This window comes from Rattus norvegicus, chromosome 8 (genome assembly GCF_021556685.1).
Source record: "Rattus norvegicus strain SHRSP/BbbUtx chromosome 8, alternate assembly SHRSP_T2T, whole genome shotgun sequence".
NCBI classification, from domain to species: Eukaryota; Metazoa; Chordata; class Mammalia; order Rodentia; family Muridae; genus Rattus; species Rattus norvegicus.
The window spans coordinates 47,709,172-47,724,550 of record NC_141541.1 but is presented as its reverse complement, the minus strand read 5'-3'; the positions used below and the strand labels follow the sequence as shown (position 1 = coordinate 47,724,550).

The following is a 15,379-nucleotide window of genomic DNA, read 5'->3' as shown; positions in this document are numbered from 1 at the left end:
TTAGGACCATTCATTTTAGTTTGAGAGTGTGCCTAAATATTTAGGACCAGGGAATCAAAGAGGGGGTAATGAAATATTCCACAACTAAATGGAAAAGAAACGTAATAAAAAGGCAAGGTGAGGAGACCAAGAGAGTAAGAGTGGATGCTCTCAGGCTTTTTTCTTCATGTTTTTCTTTTTATTATAGGAAACAGAAAATTGCCTTTTTCTCATGGTGGCATGCGCCTTGGTGAGGAAAGCAGTACACATCATTTGATATATGCTGAGAGAAATATTTAAATTTAATATTCTTTGGCTTAAGTTTCCAGTCATCATTTTGTTATTTTGTGTGGTCCAGAACTCAGGAAATATTTTTGATATGGAGCAATAACTACATCTGTTGCTGTCATTTTATCCTTTAGTTCTGTTCGCCTGGAATGGGAAAGGAATAGAAAGTTATATCTTCTGCTTTAAGTTTATACTTAGGTTGTGACCAGTGACCCTGCAATAGGCTTATCTTTTTAATGCTGAAGTAAATTATAAGCAACATGAGGGTATTTAATTCTTCATGAAAGGTCAATGAAGGAAAATGAGTTATAAGTAGCTTGGTGATTTCTATTTGTGTGTTTGAAATCCCTTTCTTTTGAATTTTGTAGCTCTCAACTCTTTGAAAGAGATCAACAATGAATATCTGGAAGTAAGTTATTCAGTGGTGATGTTTGAGCGGTACATATAGTCCATATCTAATTCTCAGGTATGTCACATTTCTTGTTATTATTTGGATTTGGACTGAACTTTTCTAATATAAGAGAGATCACATCTCAGAGGAGGTCTTTCTTACCTGATCTATACATGGGAGACAAATATTCTCAATATTTGTAAAGAGAGTTTCTGACTATCAGCCATGCCACAGGTGAAGGATTATACAGTGTTAGTAACAACTGATCATGCCAATGCTCTCAGAGGCAGCTGACCTATGGATAGTCGTATGTGTGAAAGAATGCTTGAGAATAATGGCAAAAAAGAGGGTCTTTCTTTTTTCTATGCTAGTATTCCTAGAAGTTGTAGCCTCATGAAAATAAGGAAGACCTTACCCTAGAGTTTATTAACAGTTTTGCCAGGTACTTTCAAATGGTTTATAAACATAATATCAGTATTCAATTATGTTGACATTGCTGTTTTTAAACTATGCTTTACATATTGCAGGTAACTATAAAATTCATTGGATGAATTATTTTCATTAGTCTAAGAAAAACCAAATTTGGCACTCCTGTCAAATGTCATGATTTCTCATACAATATTATCCTATTGCTTTGCAGAGGGTAATAAATATGGACAGCAGGTTAATTAAACATCACCAAGGTTCAACACACACATGTTCTCAGAATATAAACTCACGTAAAGCACTGTTTAACTTGAGAATATCTGACTATGTCTCTTAACTTCTGCTTTGGCGTAGAAGACAAGAAAATCATTTATATTCATGAAGCATCCCTTCTAAAACCTGTGTAGATTGACTCTCCAATAGAACTTACAGTAACAGATATTTTTCTGGAGATCGTGTTTTGTTCATCAGAAGAATCCAATGTTGTGCTTCTCAAAGCATACTCAAAGCTGTCACTATAAGAAGAATCTTAATAGACATTGAGGACTAGACTGCTGCCTTTTAATCTTTGCAAGTTCAAACATCCTGAAAGCTATGAAGAACCTTTCAGTAGTGACTCAGTTTATTCTGTTGGGCATCCCACACACAGAGGGTCTGGAGACCATGCTCTTTGTCCTGTTTTTGTCTTTCTACATCTTCACTCTAGTGGGGAACTTGCTCATACTCCTTGCAATTGTCTCCTCCACTCGGCTTCATACTCCTATGTACTTCTTCCTGTGTCAGCTGTCAGTGTGTGACATATTTTTTCCTTCTGTGAGCTCTCCCAAGATGCTGTTCTACCTCTCAGGAAATACCCCAGCTATCTCTTATGCAGGCTGTGTGTCCCAGCTTTTCTTCTACCATTTTCTGGGTGGTACTGAGTGCTTCTTATACACAGTAATGGCCTATGACCGCTTTGTTGCCATATGCTACCCTCTACGCTACTCAGTCATAATAAGCCACAGAGTTTGTGCCATCCTAGCCATAGGAACATTAGTTTTCGGCTGTATTCATTCCACCTTTCTAACTACTCTCACTTTCCAGTTGCCCTACTGTGGTCCCAAAGATGTGAACTATTATTTCTGTGATATTCCTGTAGTTATGAAGCTAGCTTGTGCAGACACATCAGCCCTTGAGATGGTGGGGTTCATCAGCGTGGGCCTGATGCCCCTCAGTTGCTTCTTCTTCATCCTCACCTCCTACAGCTGTATACTTCGCTCCATCTTACAGATCCGATCCACCGAGGGACGGCACAGAGCCTTCTCCACGTGTAGTGCCCATTTTACTGCCATCTTGCTCTTTTATATGCCAGTGATTTTCATTTATCTAAGGCCAACACCAAGTCCTTGGTTGGATGCAACTGTTCAGATTCTAAACAACCTGGTCACCCCTATGCTAAATCCATTGATCTACAGCCTCAGAAATAAGGAAGTGAAATCATCACTGTGGATTGTCCTACGTCCACTGTGCTTTCTTTCGAAGCATTTGTAAAGAAAGGTCAGTAGTTAATACTAAGGTGTGTTGATCACAAATATGAACTTCTATAAACCGTCTTTTTTGTCTTGCATGGGAAACATTGCTTTTATATTCCTACAAACTGCATTTATGAAAACTGGTCTTTAAAATTATGCTCATGAATATGACAATTTGCTTGGGGTTGACATTGCCCTGGCTGGTTGACTTCATCTATGAATCCCCAAGGAGCCATACATTTTCTCCAAATTCCTTCATTTCTGCTCCCCAATTAGACCATGGTAGTTTTGGTGCAAATTCAATCCTGTGCTTAGCTTTGTGTCTTCACTGTTTTTTTTTTTCATTGTCTCCTTGAATTACTTTGTCTTCTCAGCCATCACATTAGCTCATACACCATTTTGTTATGTATGATACATTATTTGTTCACATTAAAACAGTGAAAAAGTTAAGATAAAAAATACTAAGGTAGCCTTCAGTGCTAATGCAATAGATTCATTGGCTGCTCTAAACTACTTTGTATTTGAGAACACTCATATTATTACTATCTTAAATCTACAATATTACAGACTAAGGTGCAAGGATTTGACATCTAGAGAGCAAGTGGTAGATGGTACCTCCAGGTTGAGTTATCTGATTCAAGCTGACCTGTACTCTCAGGGGAAAACCACAGCAGACAAGGGTAGAGCAGTCCTCCCAAAGGCAGAAGAATTTGGGCCTGCTACTTGTCCACCATTCTTTTCAACCTGCTTTCTTCTCACTTTCTTTGAATTATGATTAGACCAAGTACTTCTGAGTCCTTATTTTCATTGTCCTATCTCATGCATCTTCCTATTTTTATTTTCCTTAGAGTTTTATCATCTTGGTTGGAATAATATTCCCATAAAATATCTGCATTAACTAGTCTATCAGTTTATTCACCTAAGGGATAATGGAGTTTGAGAGATATGATCTTTATTTCTTAAATATTATACAGTTACATTGAAACACAATAAAAAACAGGATAAAGAACAGGACTTGAGTGGAGGGTTGAGCAGACCTAATGGTAGAATCCTGGATTCAATATCAATAATTCTTGATATTGGACAACATCACTTACATTTTCTCCTTTTTCAATTATACCTATTTGGACACCAAAATTGACTTGGGTTTATTTTCTAGCACTTTTTTGTTTTGTTTTCTGCTGAAATGAACTACAAATGAGAACTCTGCTATTTCATTCAAGCATGAAATTTTGATAACTGAACTTACTAGCCATTTGATTATATGCTGTGAAGCTCCTCCTAACAATAGTACAGGAAAGAGAAAAACACTGAGGAGACGGTAACAGGAGACAAAGGAACACAGACTCGGTTTTCTTTTGCATGTTCCTGTTGGAGTGAGAGTATAATAATGGAACCTACCAGAATAATCCAGCAATGTTATCTTTGCTTGAAGATCCTAAAATTTGAGTTCATAGGAGCTTCTGGAAGGTAGACTAAATGGTGCCTTCAAATAAACAAGAGCCTAAAGGGTTACTAGAATTTTCTTATTATTTAATGTTTCATTCATATCTAACCATGCTTAATCCTCTCAGAGTCTGCATTTTCATTGATTCAATATCTAGCCAGTAACTGCTCAGACAATCACATCATATAAGAATAAAACATAGTGGCATGTTCATTTCATGAAAGGTCATACTTTTGTCATTTGATTAGTGACTCAGAACTTTACAAGAGAATGAAAAAATGAACACATCCTATGTGTCTGATAACTATAGGAGCCTATTGGAAAAACAAGCAGTCACGGCAATGACTAGAGCAGGCCTGAATTAATGCAGTGTCCAAAGATGTTCATGTGTAGGTTAAAAATGGTTGAGGGAAAAATGTTCCAGGAAGATGAAACCCACCTCTAGGGTTAAGGATAGTAAGAGGCAACATTTTGGGCTAGTATAACCTAAGGGCTTGTCATTTAGGAAGGAATATTTGGGCATGAATATAAAAATTATTACTACTTCTCTTTTCAGTGTTCAGATCCATTGCAGGTAATTTTTCTTGAATCAGAAGCATGGGTTGTAAAAAATGACTCATGTCTATCTCCTTAAACAAATTAATTCCTCACCTCAGCTCAGCTGGTGTGAGTGAAGCCAAAAGCTTTAATTTCTTCGGATATTCTATAGCTCTTCTTTTATCAAAGAAGGAACCCAGAAGGCCAGGCTGAACTGGGGTATATGGGGGCAAAGTTCAGTTTGATGATCAGATGAATTTATGGATTCTGTGCTTTGTGCAAAAGAAAAGGCAATATTGTATTAAAAATGTTTTCCAGCCTAACAAGGCACATTCAGGAGTGCTTTGTCCAGATATTAAGATCAAATCAAAATTTACATCCTTGGACAAAACACCATAGCACTGAATTTTAAAGCAGAGATTCATAGAACATTATTGATTGAGATGGCTGCAGAAACAATATTTCCTGAGACACCAGGTTCCAGCATTGTCCAAATCATTTCTAGCTCCTGACCAGAGGAATATTACAGAATCATTAAAAACTCTTCTGTTCAGTGAGTCAGTTTCTGTAGTTTGCTTCCACACCCCTCCCTAAATATGTTAGAAAACTATGCTTTCCTGGAATTTGATCTATTTTTTTAAACCAACAGAAAGAAAAGCTAGAGTGTGGACAAACTTGGAACCAATAGCAGGATCATTAGAGACAAATCCCTATGAAGACAACGCTTCCTTAATGGGGAAAGAATTAGTGTTACTAGCCTGAGTAACTTCAGCCAAACCAAAATGATGAAAAAATATTTTGTTTATTTGTTGGAAATACTTATTAAAGTTCTCCATCTACAACAAGAAAACAAATCAACAACATAGAAATTATACCACAGGTTCTAAATATCAGTTTTTTTCTTATTGCCTTAAGATCAAAGTAACCCTGGTTGTGAAGGGGCTAAAATGATTTTCTCTTTCATATATGGTCAGACCTTAGAGCTAGGTATTCTAGATTTTGTCACTTGATACAACGTAGAAATCTGGAAAGAGGGAATCTTAATTGAGAAAAATCTTTATGATTAGTCTACAGGCAAGCCTGTTATTGTCTAGATTACTGATTGATGTGGGAGGGCCTAACCCACTATTGGTACCATCCTTAGGGAGGTGATTCTGAGTTGTTGTTTACTCTAAGTCTATTAGTTTTTAATTGATTTACAATAAATCTGTGCAATCATTAGTTTAAATATAAAAAGTTATTTATTCATTTTATACCCCAATATCAGCCCTTTCTCCTCCCAGTACCTTCACAAAGATCTTCACCCCATTCCTCCCACCCCTTCTACTTTAAGGTGATTCCTCTGGGTAACCCCCCCCACACACACACACACTAACTCCCTAGTCTCCAACCCCACCCCATGGCAGATAAAGTCACTGTAGGACTAGGCACATTCTTTCCTATTGAGGCTAGACAAGGCAGCCCAGCTAGGGGTAAAGGAACCCCAGGTTGGTTGGCAGCAGGTCAGGAGCAGACCCCACTTCAGTTATTGGCGAACCTGCATGAAAACCAAGCTGCACATATTCTACATGTGAAGGGACACATGCTTGCTCTTTGATTGGTAGTTCAGTCTCTGGGAGCTCCAAAGGTCCAGGTATGTTGACTTTGTTGGTCATCCTGTGGAGACCCGATTCTTTTCATGTCCCTTAATACTTCCCTCAACTCTTCCACAGCCTCCCTGATCTCCATTTAATGTTTGGCTATGGGTCTCTGCCTCTGTTTCCATTAACTGCTGAGTGGATCCTCTCAGAAGACAATTATGCTAGATTCCTGTCTGTAATCATAACAATGTCATTAATAGTGTTGGGGACTGATTCTTGGCTTTGGGATGGGTCTCAATTTTGGGAAGGCATTGGTTGGCTATTTCCTCTGTCTGTTTTCTATCTTTGTCCCTACAAGAAGTGCAGGACACATTTTGGGTTGAAGTTTCTGTAGGTGGGTTGCTGTGCTTTTCCCTCCACTGGGAGTCTTGCTTGGCTACAGAAAGTAGCCACTTCAGGATCCATATCCCCCACTGCTAGGAGTCTCAGCTAGGGTCCAATGGATAGGCACCCTGGGGTTTCACCCCAGTTGCAGGTCTTTGGCACATCATAGAGCTTGCTTCCCCTCAACTGCCAATGCTGTTCTCACTCCCCTTATCTTCCTACACTTGAACTCCCAAGTTCTGCTCTCCATCCCATCTCTTACCCAGTTCTTCCCATCAATCAACCTCTAATATCTATTTTGTTTTCCCTTCTGAGAAAGATTCAACCATTCTCCCTTGGGCCTTGTTATTTGGGTTATTTAGGTATATGAGTTATAGCCTGATTATTCTGTATTTTGTGGCTATACCCACTTATAAGTAAGTACATATTATAAATATCCTTTTTGGTCTGAGTTACTTCACTAAGGACAATATTTTTCTAGTTCCACCCATTTTTCTGCAAAATTCATGATGTCCTTGTTTTTAGTAGATAAGTAGAATACTAAGTCGAATCCATTCTTCAGTTGAGGGACATTTAGGTTTCTTTCCATTTCTGGCTATTACAAAAAAAGCCACTATGAACAAACATAGTTAAACAAATGTCCTCGTTGGATGGTGGAATATCTTTTTGGTATAAGCCTAAGAGTGATATAGCTGGGTCATCATGTAAAACTATTTCTAATTTTCTGAAAAAAACATCAAATTGATTTCTAGAATTGTACAAGTTTTCACTCCAGAAGCAATGGAGGAGTGTCTTGCCTTGTTTCACATCTTCGCCAGCATGTGCTGTCCTTTGAGTGTCTTGTCTTAGCCCTTTTGATCAGTGTAAGGTAGAATCTCACAGTCCTTTTGATTTTTCTTTCCCTGAGGACTAAGAATGTTGAATATTTCTTTAAGTGATTCTCACAAATGCCATGTTTGGTTGATATCCTGAGGATGCCTGCCCTTCTCTGAAGGGAAAAGGAGGAGGAATGGATGGAAATTATGGGGAAGTGTGAAGGAAAGTTTTCAAGGATCAAAGGCATGAGAAACTGCTCTCAAGATTGTAATATATGAGAAAAATAAAAAATAAAACCAGACTTTAAACAACATACCTTTGAAATAACAGGCAAATTGATAATAAAAATGTGGTACAGTTATACTATAGAATATTACTCAGATACTAAAAACAAATGAAAAACTAAATAAATTTCAGGTAAATGGATGGCACTAGTGAAAAAATCATCCTGATTGAAGGAACTGTGACCAAGAAGGGAAATATAATATGGCTCCTTTTATATATGAAGCCTTTTGAGCTTTTGGTAGGCTTGCTACATCCACGTACCCATCTAGTTTGGTATAAGTGAAGAAACTAGGAGGGGAGAAGTATCTCTTAAAAAAGAAGAAATAGGGGGCTGGGGATTTAGCTCAGTGGTAGAGCGCTTACCTAGGAAGCGCAAGGCCCTGGGTTCGGTCCCCAGCTCCGAAAAAAAGAACCAAAAAAAAAAAAAAGAAGAAATAGGAAATATAGTTATGCAGATGTAGGAAGGGCAGTGAAATGGAAGCTTAAACAGAGAGGAAAGATGGTGGCAGAAATGAAGTATGGGTAGGGCAAACTAAAAATAAGTGCCGGTTGCAGGGTCATATGGAAATCTACTACAATAGAAGCTTCTTAAAATATGTACATTTGTGAAAGAAATAATAGCTCCAATAATGTATTTCTCATAACCAAGTAAAACCCCTAGGGCAAAGAATGGGATATTTCTAATTTAGTTTTGACTAAAGCAGCCCCATGGAAATCCCCAAACAACTCAGATGATTGCCAATGTTATGTATTGATCTCCATAAACTGACAGTAAGACTCTGTTGCTAAAGACAATGCCTCCATATTTCATTGAACATGGAGAGGTACTGATGTTGCCTAACTTCACAACTGCTCTCTAGTGTTCATGGCATTGGAAGGTACTCTGCTTGTTTCCAGAAGAGAAAGGTAAACACCAATCTAGCAGGAAACCTATTGATATATGATAGTGTTTTGCCTGCATGACACATCCCTGCAATAGTGGCACAAAAGTTGTGGGAATAACCAACTACTACTTGGTCAAATTTAATAAACTGCTCTCTGAAATAAAACCCACACCTGATACTGCTCTTGTGACAAAGTTTCTGAGAATGGATGGGACATGGACCTAGGGGAAATCAAATTGCTAAAGAAATGTAGCAACAAGATGACTACTAACAACATTCTTTTCTATAGATGAGTGTCTCACTCAGCCATTGTTAGAGAAGCTTCTGCTGTCAGGAGATGGAAATTAATACAATGAAACATAACTGGACGATGTACAGAAAGTGAGAGATCTTGGAATGATCAGTTCTTGGGATCTCTCTACCAAATCCCTTCTTATGGTGCTCAGGAGTTTGGTAGAAGAGGAGGCAGAAAGATGGTAGGAGTCAGTGGGGATAGAGGACACCAGAAAATGTCTCCTAGGCATAAAGGGCTGATGAACAGATGATCTCACAGAAGCAGTGGCAACATGCACAGGACCTTCACAGATCTAAGCAGGATTCCCAGGGCGGAGTGGGGGAAGTGGACAAGAGCCTCCATCCCTAACCTAAAAGCTTTTACTGATTATCAACATCACACAAAGGATAAATTATTTTCTCCAAAAGGTTCTCACTGAGTAGGCAAATCACATTTAAGGAAGACCCCCCCACCCCCATGCCCAGCAATGGATGGCTAACAAAAGGAACACAATGGTATTTTTGGTGACATTTTTGTTGTTATTGTCTTACAATGTTTTGATTGAGCTTTTTTGTTTCAGTTTACTGGCCTTTTGCTTATATATAATGATTTCTGATTTTGTATTTTTAATGGTTTTATTTGTCTGCATGTGTGCGTCTCTGCACGTATCTATGCTTCTTACACAGTTTTTCAAACTTTTTTCTTTTGTTTGGTTTTATATTTTTCTGTTTCATTCTTTGTTTCCTACTTTTTTCTAAAGCAAGATAAAATATGGAGTTGAATGGTTGAGGAGGTTAGGGAGGATCTGGAAGGTTGTGGGATGGGAAATTGTCATCAAAATATAGTGTATGTTACTTTTTTAAACAAACAAATCTTAAGTTCAATTTAGCACTTTTCACATTTGAAAAATTCACCACAATATTTATTCATCATTGTTAGCATTTGCTCTAGACTCCACACAACAGTTACCTAGCCATAGCCAGGTAAGAGACTGATTCCTGTGTTAAAGGACTGTTCTGGGTTCGTTCTCTCTCTCTCTCTCTCTCTCTCTCTCTCTCTCTCTCTCTCTCTCTCTCCCTATTTTTCGGTCTTTCTCCCCATGTTTTTCCTCTCTCCCCACATGTTCCAGCTGGTCTTTCCTCTTTCTCTTTCCTCTTCTCGTTCTACCCTTTACTGTTCCCTTTCTTTCTTTGCTTCTAATCCCTTCCCATGTTCCCCAATATGTCATTTTATACTAGACCTGTCATATGGCTGACACCTCTGTGGGGCAGCACACCTCAGCATGGGCATGCTAGGACACTAAAATGTGAAAAGAAGGCTGTGGTAGTTTGAACAGGAATGACCCCCTTCCCCTCATGGGATCATATATTTGAATGCATGGTCATTAAGGAGTGGTGCTACTTGACAGAGTTCAAGAGTTGTGGCCTTGATGGAGTAGGTGTGGCTCTGCTGCAATAAATGTGCCACTGGGAATGGGCTTTGAGGTTTCGAACGCTCAAGTTCGGTCTGGTTTCTCCATCTTCTTGCTCCCTGTCAATCCAGATGTAGAAATCTTAGCTTTACTCCAGCATCATGTCTGCCCAAGTTCTGTCTTGCTTCGTGACCTACTGATAATGGGCTACACCTCCGAAACTGTAAGTCAGTTCCACTTAAATTCTTTCCTTTCTGAGAGTAGTTGTGTGTGGCCATGGTGCCTCTTCACAGAAGCAGAGCAATGTCTAAGACAAGGGCCAGCAAAGCATGTTCCAGTGAGAAGAGCAGGTAAGTCTGCAGAGTCCGGGCAACTTATGTCAGCTAAGATGTGAAAGGCAGCTCTGTTTAACTAGAGACCACCCTGTTCCAGTGTTATATAAGGTTGTGAGTCTTCTATTGAAGACAAAGAATCTAGGATGCTATCAGAAAATAGAGGGCTTGAACAAATGTCATCTGCTACCTGTTATGCCAAATGTATTACCTCCTAAACAAAGAAAACTACAAGATAGATTAGTTTAGAAGAGTCTGCTTGGAGTGGTTCTAGTTCACTGTCTGTGACAATTATGACTGAGGAAATGTACCTGTTAAGTATCTCACTCACTCAAAATGTGTAAAGACTATGACCCTTACACCCATGAGAATCCTAATTATTTTTTTAATTTCTCATGCTCTCATGTTAGACCAATTCCATATGGCATGCGTATAGATGTTGCAGAGACATTAGGTAGGAAGGCCTATAATTCTTTGAAGGAACAAATGCATATGTTGGAACTAAGGCACTCCTTCTCTTAGCATCAAGCAAAGATAAAATACTAGAAAACATGGAGATACCAACATTCCTAGCCATCTTTCGTCACCACTCATAATATGTCATTGTCCTGTCAGGTACCTCCTTCACCCACCTCACCCTCTGAGTTGTCTTTCTATCTCCTACTATTTCTTCTGAAGCTCTTGACACTTACTAGACAATCTGATTTATGTTAGTTTTAATACAATGCACACACACTCACACACACACACACACACACTCACACATGGCCTATCTCTTATTTGATTTTGGGTCCAGCCACATTAAGCATCATTTTCTTACCATCATGATGTATGGTTTCTATTCGTCCATGTTCTTTTCAGAACTTGTTATCTTTGCTTTATTTCTTTTTCATTTATTCTTCTCTCATACAACACATCCAAACCATAGGTTTTTTTTCCTTCCACTCCAACAAGACTATTACCACATCCCCTGTCCCCCCAGATACACTACTTCTCTGTTTTCCTTCAGAAAAGAGAAGGCCTCTTAGGGGTAGCAACCAAGCATGGCATAACAAGTGACAATAAGATTAGGCACAACTGCTGGGCAGGACAACACTGTAGGTGGAACAGGGTCTGAAACACAGGCTAAAGAGTCGGTGATGTCCTTCACCCACTGTTAGTCCCACAAAAGCTAACAACAACAGTACATATGGAGAGGAGCTAACACAGACCCATGCAAGTCTGGGATTGCTGCTTCAGTCTCTGTGAGGTCCTATGAACCTATAAATTGATTCTGAGGGCCATGTTCTCCTGGTGTACTCTATCCCTCTAGTGCTGTAGCAATGAATGAGCTGTTTTGGCTCCCTGTGGGAATGCCCGTGTTGCAACTACTCAAGAGTTCTCCAGATTCAGGAGTGAAAAACAGACTTGCCAGCTAATTATGCTATGCCTTGACCGGCTCAATTGGTGGGCACTTCTAAACCTCCCTGCAGTATTCTTGAGTTAACATCATTTGAAATCTATCTGCTACCCCAGACCCAATTGGGGGCATGGCACTTACCCTTATTCTTATATGTCAGCTGACTTTTAGGTCTGATCTTTCTGCTACCTGTGCATGGTGATTCTGCTTCCTTTCTCTCCCTAGTTCCTTGTCTGTGCAATATAAAAGTCCTGCCTCCATCTCTCTGCCCAGCCATTGGCTATACAGCAATGCTTTACCAGTCAAAGCCAGCTGGGGAAGGGAACCCTCAGAATCTGGAAGCGTGGGCCTTTGAAGAGCCTAATTGAATTAAGACAAATTGTTCGAACCAGTTACTAGCATAACTCCTAACAATTTTTCCTCATCGTCTTCTTTGGGGTTCTCTGATTGACAAGGGGCAGTACTTACTGGACATATTCAAATTTGACTTTCTCTGTGTAATATTTGGCTGTAGGTCTCTGCATCTGCTCCCTTCAGCAGTCAGAGGAAGCCTCTCTGATGACAGGCTAGGCACCAATGTATATGTATTGGATATCATTAGTAATAATTTGTTGATTTTTGTCTATCTTGGATCTCTGAGCTATCCAGCTTCCAGTTCCAGGACATTCATGCAGTTTGGGAATGGACTTCCTTTCCTGGTGTGGACCTTACATTAGAGCAATCATGGGTTTACTATTTCCATAAGTTCTACACCTCCATTGCCTCACAAAATTGTGTTCATAAGGCATGCTGCACACTTGTTTTCCAAGAAGCATTATTATCCTGTTTCATAGTTATTATGGGTGAACTACATCTGCAGCCTACCTCTGTTTCTCATCTTGCTATGCATTTTATCTTTGTTTTTAATAAACTCTAAAATACTTACAGATACCTGGAAAAATCTCTCTCTCTCTCTGGTGGACCCTATTTCTCCAATACCAAAAGTGATGCACCTGGAATATGGTAAAATAGATGAAGATTAAAGACAGATTCTCCTGGTTTCTGCCTGCACTTGGAGCTGACCCTGTGCCAGGGCTCCTTGTATTCAGATCCCACTGGAAGCAGGATTCTCAGAAGGACTGACACTTTCAAGACCACAGGAGAGACCAGCACTTCTGCTGGTATTCCTGGCCCAAGAGGAACCCATTCAGAGCCTTCAGGACACAGGAATGTAGGAGCAGTCTGTGGTAGGATCCATCTAGTTTCTGTATGCACCCTGAGCTGACCCTGTGCCACAGCTCTTTGTACCCAGATCCCATGTGGAGAGAGCTGGTCTCCCAGTAGTGCTGACACACAGGCTTACAGGAATGTCAAGCCACTGTCAGAGACAGCAAGACCAGATAACACCAGAGATAAGCAGATGACCAAGGGCAAGGGCAAGAACCTAAGCAACAGAAATGAAGGCAACTTGGCATTATGAGAACCTAGTTCCCCCACCACAGCAAGCCCAGGATACCACAACACACTGTAAAAGCAAGATTTTGATTTAAAATCAAAACTCATGATGATGTTAGAGGACTTTAAGAAAGACATAAATAACTCCCTTAAAGAAACACAGCACAACACAGACAAAAAGGTAGAAGCCCTTAAAGAGGAAACACAAAAATCTACAGGTGAAGGAACCATCCAGGATCTAAAATGGAAACAGAAACAATAAAGAAATGCCAAAGGGACACCACCCTGGAGTTAGAAAACCTAGGAAAGAGGTCAGGAGTCATAGATGTAAGAATCACCAACAGAATACAAGACAGAAAAGAGAGAAATTCAGGGGCAGAAAATACCATAGAAAACATTGACACAACCATCAAAGAAAATGCAAAGCACAAAAAGGTCCTAACTCGAATGTCCAGGAAATCCAAGACACAATGGGCAGATCAAACCTAAGGATAATAGGTATAAAAGAGAACAAAGATTCTCAATTTAAAGGGCCAGTAAATATCTTCAACAAAATTATAGAAGAAAACTTCCCTAACCTAAAGAAAGAGATGCTCATAAACGTACAAGAAGCCTACAGAACTCCAAATAGATCAAACCAGAAAAGATATTACCATCACATAATAATCAAAACACCCTCTTCACAAAACAAAGAAAGAATATTAAAAGCAGTAAGGGAAAAAGGTCAAGTAACTCATAAAGGATCACACTAGACTTTTCAACAGAGACTATGAAAGCTAGAAGATACTGGGCAGATGTCATACAGATTCTAAGAAAACAGAGATGCCAGCCAAGGCTAGTATATCCTGCAAAACTCTCAATTACTATAGGTGGAGAAACCAAGATATTCCATGATAAAACCAAATTTACAGAATACCTTTCTACAAATCCAGCCCTACAAAGGATAATAGATGGAAAACTCCAACACAAGGAGAGAAACTACACCATAGAAAAAGCAAGAAAGTTATCATTCTACTAACCCAAAAAACAATAGGCACACAAGTATAATTCCACCTTTAACAACAAAAATAATGGGAAACAACAATCATTGGTCCCTAATATCTCTCAACATCAGTGGATTTAATTCCCCAATAAAAGGATATAGACAAACAGACAGGCTATGTAAACAGATCCTAGCATATTGCTGCATACAGGAAACACACGTCAGTGACAAAGACAGACACTACCTCAGAGTAAAATTCTGTAAAACAGTTTATCGAACAAATGGTCCCAAGAAACAAGCTGGAGTAGCCACTGTAATATTGAATAAGATTGACTTTCAACCAACAGTTATCCGAAAAGTTAAGGAAGGACACTTCATATTCATCAAAGGAAAAATCCGCCAAGATGAAGTATCAGTCCTAAATGTCTATGCTCTAAAAGCAAGGGCATCTATATTCATAAAAGAAACCTTACTAAAGCTCAAAGCACACATTGCACATCACACAAGAATAAGGGAGACTTCAACACCCCACTCTCAGCAATGGACAGATCATGGAAACAGAAACTAAACAGAGACACAGAAACTAACAGAAGTTATGAATCAAATGAATTTAACAGATAACTATAGAACATTTCATCCTAAAACAAAAGAATATACTTTCTTCTCAGCACCTGTTCTCCAAAATTGACCATATGATCAGTAACAAAACAGGCCTCAACAGATACAAGCAGGTTGAAATAATCGCATGCATCCTATCAGATCATCATGGACTAAGACTGGTCTTCAATAACAACAAAATTGACAGAAATCTACATACACATGGAATCTGAACAATGCTCTCCAGAATGATAACTTGGTCGAGGAAGAAATAAAGAAAGAAATGAAACACTTTTTAGAATTTAATGAAAATGAAGGCACAACATACCCAAATGTATGGGACACAATGAAAGAAGTTAAAAAGAAGAAAACTCTTAGCTCTGAGTCCCTCCATAAGGGAGAGTATGCATCTAATCCTTTGT

At 39.1% G+C, this 15,379-nt stretch overlaps 1 protein-coding gene across 1 annotated transcript; it reads left to right on the top strand.

The window, feature by feature from the left end:
• The first annotated feature begins 1,678 nt into the window (after nucleotides 1–1,678).
• Or10d1b (olfactory receptor family 10 subfamily D member 1B) lies at nucleotides 1,679–2,614 on the top strand. The gene has a single exon (NM_001000469.1). The coding sequence runs from the start codon at nucleotides 1,679–1,681 to the stop codon at nucleotides 2,612–2,614; it is 936 nt and encodes a 311-aa protein (NP_001000469.1).
• Nucleotides 2,615–15,379: the final 12,765 nt, after the last annotated feature.

What these genes read in the sequence shown, in the direction of transcription:
- Or10d1b (NM_001000469.1), top strand. Translation starts at nt 1,679, where the DNA reads ATGAAGAACCTTTCAGTAGTGACTCAGTTTATTCTGTTGGGCATCCCA.